Source organism: Equus asinus, chromosome 8 (assembly GCF_041296235.1).
Source record: "Equus asinus isolate D_3611 breed Donkey chromosome 8, EquAss-T2T_v2, whole genome shotgun sequence".
NCBI lineage: Eukaryota > Metazoa > Chordata > Mammalia > Perissodactyla > Equidae > Equus > Equus asinus.
Window position 1 is genome coordinate 58,170,178 of NC_091797.1, and position 12,216 is coordinate 58,182,393.

The 12,216-nt window shown below is 41.2% G+C and overlaps 1 protein-coding gene across 1 annotated transcript in view; it reads left to right on the forward strand.

Annotated features, from left to right (window-relative positions):
• The window catches only part of ELOVL2 (ELOVL fatty acid elongase 2), a 60,138-nt gene extending 50,677 nt beyond the window's left edge, over positions 1–9,461 (forward strand). Inside the window, exons 5-8 of the mRNA XM_044773232.2 lie at positions 172–343; positions 3,002–3,126; positions 3,851–3,985; positions 6,113–9,461. Coding sequence (XP_044629167.1) covers positions 172–343; positions 3,002–3,126; positions 3,851–3,985; positions 6,113–6,238 — 558 coding nt within the window. The 3' untranslated portion in view covers positions 6,239–9,461. The remainder of the gene's footprint in view (positions 1–171; positions 344–3,001; positions 3,127–3,850; positions 3,986–6,112) is intronic.
• Positions 9,462–12,216: the final 2,755 nt, after the last annotated feature.

A 12,216-nucleotide genomic window follows, 5' to 3' on the forward strand; every position in this document is an offset into this window, starting at 1 on the left:
TGCTGGGAATAAGAGGAAATGAGGCAAAGATGCCAGGTAAGATGCTTCTTCAACAGTTTGAGGGAGAAATGCCCGCTCGTGAAGCACGGCGACACGCAGCGTGCTGAGAGGGGCAGCACGGGAGCCTTGCTTTGCTCACCTTTCCTCCTTCCCGTTGGAAAATTCCTATAGGTGGCCAAGGTGCTGTGGTGGTACTACTTCTCCAAATTAATAGAGTTCCTGGACACAATTTTCTTTGTTTTGCGGAAAAAAACCAGTCAGATTACTTTTCTTCATGTATACCATCATGCCTCGATGTTCAACATCTGGTGGTGTGTTCTGAACTGGATACCTTGTGGACAAAGTAAGTTATTGTTACGTTTTCCAAGTTTTCCGTTCTGTGTAATGGATCTTGTAAGACCTCGAGTAAGTCTTGTGCTGAGCGTTGCGTGCTGCTCAGGAGGGCGGGCAGGGGGGCCAGGCGTAGCCTGCTTTGTCACAGGGGGAAGCACGGGGTGGCCAGGGGCCATTTAGTTGCTGATACTGGCAAAATCTGAGTGTTACCCTAAATTTTTAAAATATTTGCTTTTCCATGCACCAAATGTCCCCTGGCCAGAAGCACATACCCCAGCTAGAGCAGGTTTACTCCAAATCCTGAGGCTGTAGAAGTAAATATAACATCTTCCACAATCACCACTTGGCTGTGGTATAGATTGAGTCATTTAAACTTTTAGGGCTTGTTTTTCCATTCTCAAAAATTAAAGTCACATCACTGTGACACACCAAAACGGTGGCTTTCAATTTTTTTTTACTGAGAACTACAATAAGAAATACATTTAATATCACAGCTCAATGCACTCATCCATATCTATGTATTTTGTATGAAACAAATTTCATAAACAATATTTACCCTGGCTCTGTGTGAAGTATTTTTTTAAAAATTCTATTTCACTTTTTTAAAAAGCTGATGACAACTCTCTTTACATTGATTTCACAATTCACTAATGGGTCTGTTATGACCTGCAGTTTGAGAAACACTGAGCTAGAGAAAACAGTATTTTTCTATTCAATATTGTCTTGTACCCAAGAATTTAAAAATATTCTATGAAAAATCAGAACAGGTAAAACTTAAGTCAAAATGATTTGTCCTAGGATTTAGGATCTTGTAGAGATGATATTTTTTAAAAACTCCAAGGATGTTTAGAATACGTCAGTGACTGTGAAGATGCAAATTTAAGCTACAGTGTGGAAAAGGAAATTGCTAGGGATGCAGGGGGCCGGAAGAGATGCTTTTCACACGTCTCTTGGACAGAATCTAGTTTCTTGAGTTTAGTTATTAAGACTATAATAGCCTTATACTGTAATCAGTATACAGACTATAATCAACACCATAGTCAACACCAAAGGACAGTTATCAAGTTTAAGTATTTTTTGTGATTGTCAAGCGATTCATTACAAATCACTAAGCACCTAAAAGTCAGTCTCAAATAATCTCTATATAAAGACATAGAATTCCTGAGAGTAAAATACAGTGTGTGACAATTTCTACTCAACATAGATTATAAAAATTATATGCTGCAACTACTCATTTTTCATTAAGTGATGGAAATGAAAACTCAGGTGGGTAAAGAAATATCACTAATATTGTGCTACCTGGTACTCTGAAACTACATTTGGATTTTCATGTAAATTCAAGTTCCTTAACAAGTTATCCCAGCCAGTGTTTGTTAAGAACTTACTAGATGGGTGGTATTGTTCCTTTTGTTCTTATTCATTGATCTGCATTTATCTAATGGACCTCTAATCCGGGATTGAGAAACCAGGCTAGGGAATTGAAATGGATTCATTAACCAGCATATGTGCAGTGCCTCTTAGTTTATATAGTATTACATCACCTCAGCTAATCCCTGCACAACCTTAAGAGGTAATTATTATTATACCCATTTCCAGATGAGGAAATCAAAATTTATAGTCAAAGTGACATCCAAGGGGACATAGCGAATAAGGGGTCCTCTAGCTCCACAGTCTCTTCTAGCGCAGGACTGACAGCTCACAGACCAGCCATCTGGATCCCAAGCTAACACATAGTGTTCACTTTGTGCCGGGCCCTGTTCTAGGCACTTTACATATATTGATTGATTTAATCCTCACAACAGCCAGTTCCCTGTTTCCAACAAATGATCCATCTCTGACATCTCCCCTCTTGCAGCTAAGTCTTTTTCACCCTTAGTTGACCCAACACAGATCTTAGCCCTTTCTCCTTGGTTTCCTGAAACACCATCTGCCCGTGTTGGTGGCAGTCATAGAGAAGATTTTGTGAAGATGATGTCAGAGGATGGGGGAATGCTGCAGCACAGCTTAGCACAGCAAATATCCTAAAACTGTATTTCAGCTGTTCCTCGTCCTAAAAGTCCATGAGATGGTCCAGCCACTGGGAAGGGCTCACTGGCTAGTCTCTCCTCAGTCTCAGCCTTTGCTCATCCTGCTGGACCTTCTCTCTCCTCTGTATTCTCTCACCTTCCCCAGATCTCTGGTTTCCTAGGTCCCTTTTGAGTGGATTTTATTAATTAAAGAGCAACGAATTTTCCTAGACTCTTTAGCACCCTTTTCAGCCATGTACTGAAGCCTCTCTTTCCACAATCAAAAGGGCTCATCAAAGGTTTAGCTAAAGCAAAGACACTTCTCTCTCAAATTCTGCCACGGCTTTAAGCTAACGTTTCTTTTTCTCCCTGATTAGCTGATAGTAATGACAGTTAAAGTGACAGTAAAGCCTTTGCAAATCAGGAATTCCCTGTGTGGTTGGCGCTCTGACTGAAAAGCTCTCCCTAGTTGGTCCTTCTGTCTAGGTGGCTTTTGCTGCATCCTGGAGTAAAGGCACGATAATCTGGGCAAAGTTTTAGTGTGAATTTTGTTAGCACCATATTGGTTATTCATCTTCAATTATGCACAGGAAGAATCTCACTTGACGAAGAATGAACAATGCTACTTTCTAGAAGAGAATTGTTATCCTCTCATTCTACAGGTTTCTTTGGACCCACACTGAACAGTTTTATCCACATTCTCATGTACTCCTACTATGGGCTGTCTGTGTTTCCGTCTATGCACAAGTACCTTTGGTGGAAGAAATATCTCACGCAGGCTCAGCTGGTATGTCCTCCCTTCTTTCAGCTCATCTCCATGTGAAGCGCCCAAACATTCTCATGGGTGAGGGAAAGGAAACAGGAACTTGTCTTCTTAGAAGTCAGGGGCTTTTCTAAGTGTGATGAGGCTGCCTATTTTTCTCTAAAAACGGCCTTTTAAGAGTGAAACCTTGTGTTAAAACATTCTTTGTGTATGCAATTCAATTAGTTTATTCCATGCTGTCAAATGTAGATATACTCTAAAGGTAATGTCTCCGTTAAGTCATTTTTATCTAAATAATTTCAACTGCTACTTTTCTATGAGAAAATTAATGGGCAATTATATATACATACTAATATAATTTCAAATAAAGTTTCTGGACAGGCTAGTGGGCTGCTTCAGCATTTTCACGTTTGTTTTATTCCTGCAAAATTTAGGGAGTAAGAGTACAGTCATGTGTCACTTAACAACGAGGATCCGTTCTGAGAAATGTGTCATTCGGTGAATTCATCATTGTGTGAACATCATAGATTGTACTTAGGTAAACCTGGATGGAATAGCCTGTTCCACATGTAGGCTGTATGGTGCAAACCTTATGGGACCACCATGTCATATGCCGTCTGTCCTTGACTGAAATGCTATTATACAGTGCATGACTGTAGTTGGTTTCTAAATGGATAGAACTTCAGAGGGGTTTTTACATGGCTCGGCCTGAGTCCCTCACCACGATGCCCTTTCCACCCCCTTCCAGGTGCAGTTTGTGCTCACCATTACGCATACCATGAGTGCTGTCGTGAAACCGTGTGGCTTCCCCTTCGGCTGTCTCATCTTCCAGTCTTCGTACATGCTTACATTAGTCATCCTATTCTTAAATTTTTATGTTCAGGTAAGTTAAATGTAAATATTCAGCATTAAAACAATAGATTGTGCACTTTTGCAGTATATATGTTTAATTTTATATTAAACATATATAGCAGCACAGGCTTGTTGATAAATTCAATTGCTAGAGGTGCACAAAGTAAAACATGAACCTTGCATTCCTAACTCCTCTCCCCAAGTCCTCCTCCTGCTTGAAGGACACTACTGCGAATGGTGCATGGGCATTCTAGTAAACCCTTCTCAAGGCCTGAATGTAAAGTTCTAACGGCAATATTATGCATTTGTATCATGTATTTGCACCATGTGACCGAAGCTTGACATCTGAAAATTAAACACTGTGTATCGTAAGACAGATCCAGGAAATATATGTGAATGGAGAAAAATGTGGGCTAAATGAATTTAATACTAAAAAATTGTTTCCATATCAGCCACTGTGATGTTGTAGACTCACTGTTTATTTGGAGAAAATTATTTTAAGGCAAACCAGTGTGTAAAGGTCACCTTGACTTTTTCTGAAGTGTCATTTTCTTTTTAACTAACAATTTAAGATTTTTTATTTTTTTTCCTTTTTCTCCCCAAAGCCCCCCGGTACATAGTTGTATATTCTTAGTTGTGGGTCCTTCTAGTTGTGGCATGTGGGACGCTGCCTCAGCGTGGTTTGATGAGCAGTGCCATGTCCGCGCCCAGGATTCGAACCAACGAAACACTGGGCCGCCTGCAGCGGAGCGCGTGAACTTAACCACTCGGCCACGGGGCCAGCCCCTTAACTAACAATTTAAATGGAAGAGTGCTTCAAATGCAATTTCAAAGCAACTCCGTTATGCAGAACTGATGAAAGCAGAGCAGAGCACAGGCTGCAGGTGGTTGGAGATTTTAAAGTGCTCTCCTTTGTGGGCTGGGGAAACAAAGCTTCAGGAAAACAAGAACACACGTTTATATTCAAAACAGTGCCTTTGAAATTGTATTCAACTGTATTTTCTTCTTCTTCTGACAAACAAGTGCTTTCTGATTTTCCAGTGTGCGCTTGTTGAAAGTCAGCCCATAGCAGTTTTGTACAAAGCACAGCTGTGGGAACGGAACTTCTGACAGCTTTTCAGCTCTTGTGTTTCTGAAGTTGGACTGGCGAGGCTTTGTGTTTTGTGAGATAAAAGTTTCCTTTGAGATTTCTAAAGAAATAACCATTGATAGAACCAAACAAAGCCACACACACACATACACACAAAAGCAAAAGGTTAAGGGAAAGCTCAGGGAGCCGTTTTGGTGCATGGGGCTGAAACGGGAAGAGAAGTGTGTGGCCTGGCAGCGGGGCACTCAACAGCTATAACCTGCTGTGGGTTCAGACTGAGCGCTAGTCCGTTACGGCTAAGCACAGACTTTCAGTCTTGACCTTTGTTAATACGACTGCCTAACACACAAAAACGGTGAAAATGAGATGAGATGAGGTATTTTGTCAGTATAGGAAGGATGTGCAAAAACCAAGGCAGAGTCCCAGGTACTAGTACTTTTCAAGTAACAGCACTTTTCACTTGAATTGTATTTTAAAAAAATTATATCTTTAAATAAGTCCTGGGAATGTCATGTACCACGTGGCAACTCTAGTTAATCATACTGTAGTGGCTATTTGAAAGTTGCTAAGAGAGTCGATCTTAAAAGTTCTCATCACGAGAAGGAAAATTGTGTAACTGCGTACGGTGAGGTTCTTAACTAGACTTACTGCGGTGATCGTTTCCGAAATACACACCCCTCGAAGCATTGCGCTGCACACCTGGAAATAATAGCATGTATATCAATTACACCTCAATTTAAAAAAGCTCAAAAAATTATATCCTTTCCAGGTAAACAAGTAATGCAGAATAATTTTAATGCCAATCCCATAATACAAAACAGTAACCTACTGTAGATAAGGTGAAAGAAACAACCTTTCATTAGAATTCATGCATTTATCTTGTTTTTACCTTATTTTTATTTTCAACTAGAAGCTTCAAAATTGTCATACTGCAAACAAGAATTCTTATTAGAAAGTCCAGCATCTAACAAAGTCATGCCCTGTTTTAGACTATATGCCACCTTAGAGACAAGGTCTTGTTAAAGAATCTTTTTTTCTTTTTCTCTTCCAAATGTACACATCTAACAGACATACCGAAAAAAGCCAGTGAAGAAAGACATGGAGGATCCACCTGCAGGGAAAGAAGTGAAGAATGGTTTTTCCAAAGCCTACTTGACCGCAGCGAACGGAGTGATCGGCAAGAAGGCACAGTAACGCCAAGGGGCAGACAAAGCATACATAATAGCCTAACAGATTCGCTTGTTTTAAAGCAAAGACTGAATTCAAAGTTATATATGTTTTGACATAAACTAATTTCTTTTGAGTTTATAAATCATTTGTACCCAAATGTGTTAATATATTGCTGTTAGGTTAATCTGTTAATTGAATGCTTCCATCAGCATTGAGGTGAGGCTGAGCTCTGTAGACCTCAGAATCGGTGCCACTTCTCATCCTCCCCTCTCGGTGGGACTGAACCCCTCCCCAGAAACGTCCTCGTTACGCCTTATACACAGACAAAGCCGGGAGACAGGGAACAGTGTTCTTCACAGCAAGTCTGCAAATAAAAAGTTAGGATTTTGTTCAGATTAAAATGTTTAAAACAAAATGTTAATTGTCTTCTAAATACAGGGTATGTTCTAATCTATATTAAGCAATAATTGTCAGTGCATAATCAGCCCATTTGTTCCTTTAAGAATCAACCCCAGGAAATATTGACATGGGATCATAAATGGGAAATCCAGCAACTTTTCTCTCTTAAGTTAGAGTCCGTCAAATTCCCACAACTGCTCTTAATTCTCAACTTAATGATATGGTAATGAAATTTGTATTGTTTTTTATTTTGAAGATTCGTTTTTTTTAGGAAGAAAAAAAATATTCTGTCAAACCCTCATAGCTCAGGGGCTTTGGGTAGGAGTTCTCCATTTTAATTTGGTGTCCTTAATTATTCACATATTCATGCCTACCTCTCCTGTTAAGTTCCCCTGGGTTAGGATATAGACAGACACAACGCTCAGTATTACAAGCAGGATCTAAATCTGGGTGCCCATTTCCTTTCTGAACAGGAACTCAAGCCCAGTCTGCCCTTTTCCTTAGAATGATATATCCCTAGAATATTTATAAATCACAATTAACAGAGCAACGGGGGCGCAAAATAGACATTGAATTTGTCAACTATTTCTCGTGAGCCTATTTGTGAATATTCTCCCCAAATACCTGCTATCACTTTGCAGGTCAAGTTTTTGAAAGTAGGAAGAAAAAGATGGAGGCCTATGGAAAGATCCCAGCAGTGAGCCATGGCTGGTAACGAGCCACGGCTGGTAATGAGCCACGGCTGGTAGTGAGCCACGGCTGGTAACGAGCCACGGCTGGTAACGAGCCACGGTGAAAAGTCGTTTGGCAAACCCAGCACACACGTCCTTCCCCCGCTGGGGTACTGCGATCTCTGCTGAGACCCCAGCACAAGAGCAAAGGAAGGTGTTAATGAATATTGTCTTTCTCCCTCAGTGGAGGACTGTTATTTACTATTAAACTGTACCAAGAATGGAAACTATTTTCTGAAGATTTGATACCCTATAAAATTGTTATTTCTACCTGATAAAACAAGACTTGCCAATTTTGACACTTTATTCTTTCCTACCTTTTTAAAATAAGTTTTTAGGTCTTAACGTTGACATCAAATGCTTAAGTGCCGGAAAGGCGCTTTCACATTGCCCCAACACATTACGGTCCATTTGGGGCACCTTTCTGTCCTTTTTTTTTTTTGCCATTTTTTTTCCCTGAGCTCTTTTTTCCCTGAGCTTTTAAATTATTTTTCCTGTTTTTTTTTTTAAAAAAAACACTGACTTTTGTACTGACATTGTACTGACTCTGCTAACTTCTCTTTCCTGTCAACTCCCCTCTCAGGATTCTGGCCGCTTTCCAAAAGGTGAGCGATCCTAGTCTAGTCCTCCTGGTGACTGTGCTGTGTCCTCTGACGTCCCCTTCCCTGCCAGCTGCTCCATCTCCATTGCACAGACATCTTCTGTCTGATGCCCACTTGCTCTTGGATTGATTCCTCTAGTTTTCTAAAACTGATTTGCTCTAGGGTGCTTAACCCCCACTTCCATCCCATTACAACTGTGTGTTGTAAGGATTGTCTCCCAGAAACTCACTGTAAAATAAGGGCTAGCTTGGAGTCTCACTATTGTTGCTCCTCTATGACAGAACACAAGCTGGGCTAAGGAGAAGCCCCTTTGGAGCAACTGAACTCTAGTTCAGTTTTAGGTCTCAAACATGGGCTAAAATCTGTTATCCTAGTTCGTTCCAGGTAAAAATGAGACTCGGACATCCCTGGTCCTTCACTGTATTAAGCTTATTCTTAATTGTCAGTGGGGCGCTCCAGTCTCACCACTCGGCAGCACTGCTGCGGTTCTGGATGCCCTCCTGGGCTTCATGTCTGCGAGCAGCCAGGGATGCCATCATTCAGAGTGACAGGGTCACGCAGCTGTAAGTCAAGGCAGCTTGAAACTTCTCAGATCAAAGGGGAAAACTTGGGTAGTTTACACTGTCAAGCTCAGTTTAGTTAGAGGTTCCAGGATGCTTATTTCCAATTTGGTCTTTAATTCTAGACGAGCTTAATAAAACACTTATAGCCTTAAACCATTCAAGGGCTGGTAAAAATACACAGAACTATCTTAGCCACAATATTTGAATCAAGTGAATATTTTAAGCTGTCATTAAGTGTTGCAACTTTAAAAAAACAAAATGTTTACTTTGTGATTTTCTTAAAACAAACTCTAGAAAAAAAAATGTGTATAATCTGTTATGGCAAATGTTTTTTCCCAAATAAATGTCCTCTAACTCATAGGAATGAAAACACTTAAATGAATATTGTAAGCATATCTGTTAATAATTCCCACAATTTTTTAAGCTAACAAAATAATAGAATATTTACTTAATAGAATTAAACAAATTTTCAACCCATCAAAATTATATATTAAACTATTTAGGCATATTGGGGGATAAAGACCTCCCCACCCCCATCAGAAAGGGATTTCTTATTTTTAAGGCAAAATGGTATTTACTGTGATGGGCAGAACAGCACTTTGTGTGTAAGAGAACATTCTAGTTCTTTCCAATATCATTTTATGCTGTTCCTGGGGTCTTATTTGGAAAATAAGGATATCACTTTTTTGGTTTTCCTTTGAAAGAACTTACATCTTAAGAACATGGTATCATGGCTGGGGTGGCGAGGGAGGCAGGGAAAGCCATTTTTCTTTGTAGATAAAAAGCATTCTGTGTGATTGTTGTATAATAAATTGATTTTTACACTAAAGTAAAGCAGGTTGTGATTTTTCTTATTTGTTTTAGAGAAGTTAAAATGTGTGCCTGCAAGGTATTCCAAATGACCTATTACTCAGGAATTTTTTTAAACAATAAAATGATATTTTAGCAATTAATTTTAGATGTTTAATTATTCCTTCATTTCACTAAGCAATGGGCTTTTATGTAACATGATTACCTTTACATAGTATACTTATACCAAGTTAAACTATTCAGAAAATGGTCATTCAAGAAAAAATGAAGACCGATTCAATAAGCAGAGGCTATAAAGGTTATAACAGGTAATGAATTGCTGTCTAGACTGACACGGGAGGGACACGCATTGGTCGAGGAGACATCAGGTGCAAACATCACATGGTGCCGGAAGCCAAGGACCCCACCTTGCAGAGCGCCCAGACAGGCAGGTGCTGCAGCCGCCCAGGACGGGCATGCGAGCCAGGACTTGACCATGGTGAAGCCTGGGAGACTCAAGTCGTGGTCTTGGGGCCGGATCCGAGGGGCACTGTGTCAGTGTAGAGTTTTGAATGGGACGTTGAGAACCAGACACAGGTGCAAAGGCAAGCTACGAAAGACGTGCTCAAAGTCTGCTTAGGGAGCTGCTTAAATTCCTGGATAGTAACGGGGCGGGGGCAGGCTAGACTAAGGAGGGGCAGGAGCCGGGAGGGAACTGGACAGGAAGACACGGGGAATGAGAGGCTGGCACTGAAGACGCGAAACTTCATTCACTCTCTGGATGGGAGCTAGAGTTTGAGGGGGAAAGTGGGCATTTTAAAGAGCCTCCTGTTACCTACTGGGTTTTCATTATTTTAAACAGCGGGTAGAACCAGTTCATTAAAACTTTGTGCTTAAAAATGAAAGATAAGGGGGCCGCCCCATGGCAGAGTGGTTAAGTTCACACACTCTGCTTCAGCGGCCTGGGCTTTGCCAGTTTGGATCCTGGGCGTGGACCTACACACCACTCATCAAGCCATGCTGTGGTGGCATCTCACATGGAAGAACTGAAATGACTTGCAAGTAAGACATACAACTATGTGTTGGGGGGCTTTGGGGAGGGGAAAAAAAGAGGAAGATTGGCAACAGATGTTAGCTCAGGGCCAATCTTCCTCACCTAAAAAAAAAAAAGATAAATCCTGTCCCTATGGCAAGGCCTAATAACTGCTGTTGCAAATTAAAAGCTGCTTATCCATGATAAATGTTCTACTAAATGAATTTCTTAGTTACTTTATGTAAAGAAAATTTCAGTGTATGTTTTTATTACAGCAGGCTTTCTTCGAAATCAAATTACATTCACATATTTAAAGAAGAGTTCCACTCCAGGGCACGCAGAGAAACAATCACTCTTACAAGACTAACTACAGTCACCTAAAATAGCCCTTGACCTTCAGTAAAAGATGACTTTCAATCATGGGGGAAAGAAGAGGAAACGCTATTGATTTGTAGGTCATTTTTCTGCCTTAAACTGTGCTGAGGGAATATTATGATGACACCAAAAGGTCAAGGCAATCAAATTCATACCGTCCTTGAGCAATTTGTAAATGCAGTCATGGCTCTTAGGAGCAACTAACTGGGAGCCCATTAGGACCGTGTCTGAGGCCAAATCACGTGTGGCAGCCCAGGTGGCTCTGCTTGCTTGGTGCTCTACCTTCGCGTCCGCATGCACCCCACCCAGCCTGCAAGCTTGAGACGGGCCTCTGCTCTCGTATCTGCCACAGTCACCATCACTCATCCTTTTACATTTTGCCTATTAACCTAGCTGACCCCCAAAGGGGTTTGAATCTGTGACTCCTGAGCGTTGAACAACAAAAGGAAAAAATCGTGCACAGTTTTGCCTGGACCGACGTCATATACTTAGAGGGAAATGAATGTAACAGTCCTGTTGGCTGTGGCCCTAATAACAAAAATAGAAGGTGCAGACTCCTCTGAAAGATTTAAGGACTCTACCTAAGATAGTCTATGTGGAACTCGCCTTTATTTTTTGAAAGCTGGTTTAGTCCTATGGGCTTTGACAAACTCTGGAAACAGTGAAGTTCAACTGCAAAAGTCATCAAGTCTACCTTGCCCAGTGGCATGTATTATGCTCGAGACACAGACGTGACCCAGATGAATGCTCTGCCGTTGGAGTTCCCAGTCTGGTGTAGTCGATGGAGAAACATTTCGTTATAAAAGAAGAGAAGTATCGAAACCAGCTTACCAAGAAAAGTTCCCTGAAGGAGGCAATGGCTGAGCTTAGTTTTGAGGGGTGAGGAATTCTCCATATAGAGAAGGAGGGAACTTTGTCCAAGAAGATTCCAGAGGTTACACACCTGGGATTCTTAGGGGAGTCACCTTTCCTCCAGCAAGTCTTTCTCGGGAGCCAGGTGTTGCCCCAGGCTTGGAGTCAAAGGGTGAAGGAAACAAAGTCTCTGCTCTCACGCTCACGTTAGGGGACACCTCCTGCAGGGAGAACAGGCAGCTGTCACATTCTGTAGGAAGGGGCTGTGTATACCAACTGCTAAACGTGTCAGGAGTCACCGTCACCCCTCATTTACATGGGGGACTGAATGTGAACACTGAGACCACTGTTTATTACTGATTCAGGTCACGCCACCATTCTACTAGTCCCGGCTTGAGAAAAATCACAAAAACAATTAAAATGACATGACTGTGTGTGAATCATTATACTTTGAAGTATATTTCTTTTCTCCTTGTGATAACAAAAGGACTATCACACTGTGTATTGGGTCCAATCTGAGAAGCAGAACCACTAGGAGACATCCACATATATCCACAACGGGATTTGACCTTACAGAGTTGTGGGAGTGACTGAGCCGCCTCTGTAAGGCTGTTGTCATCATGTCTGATGTTGGAGCTTGAAGTCCACGGGGCAGGCA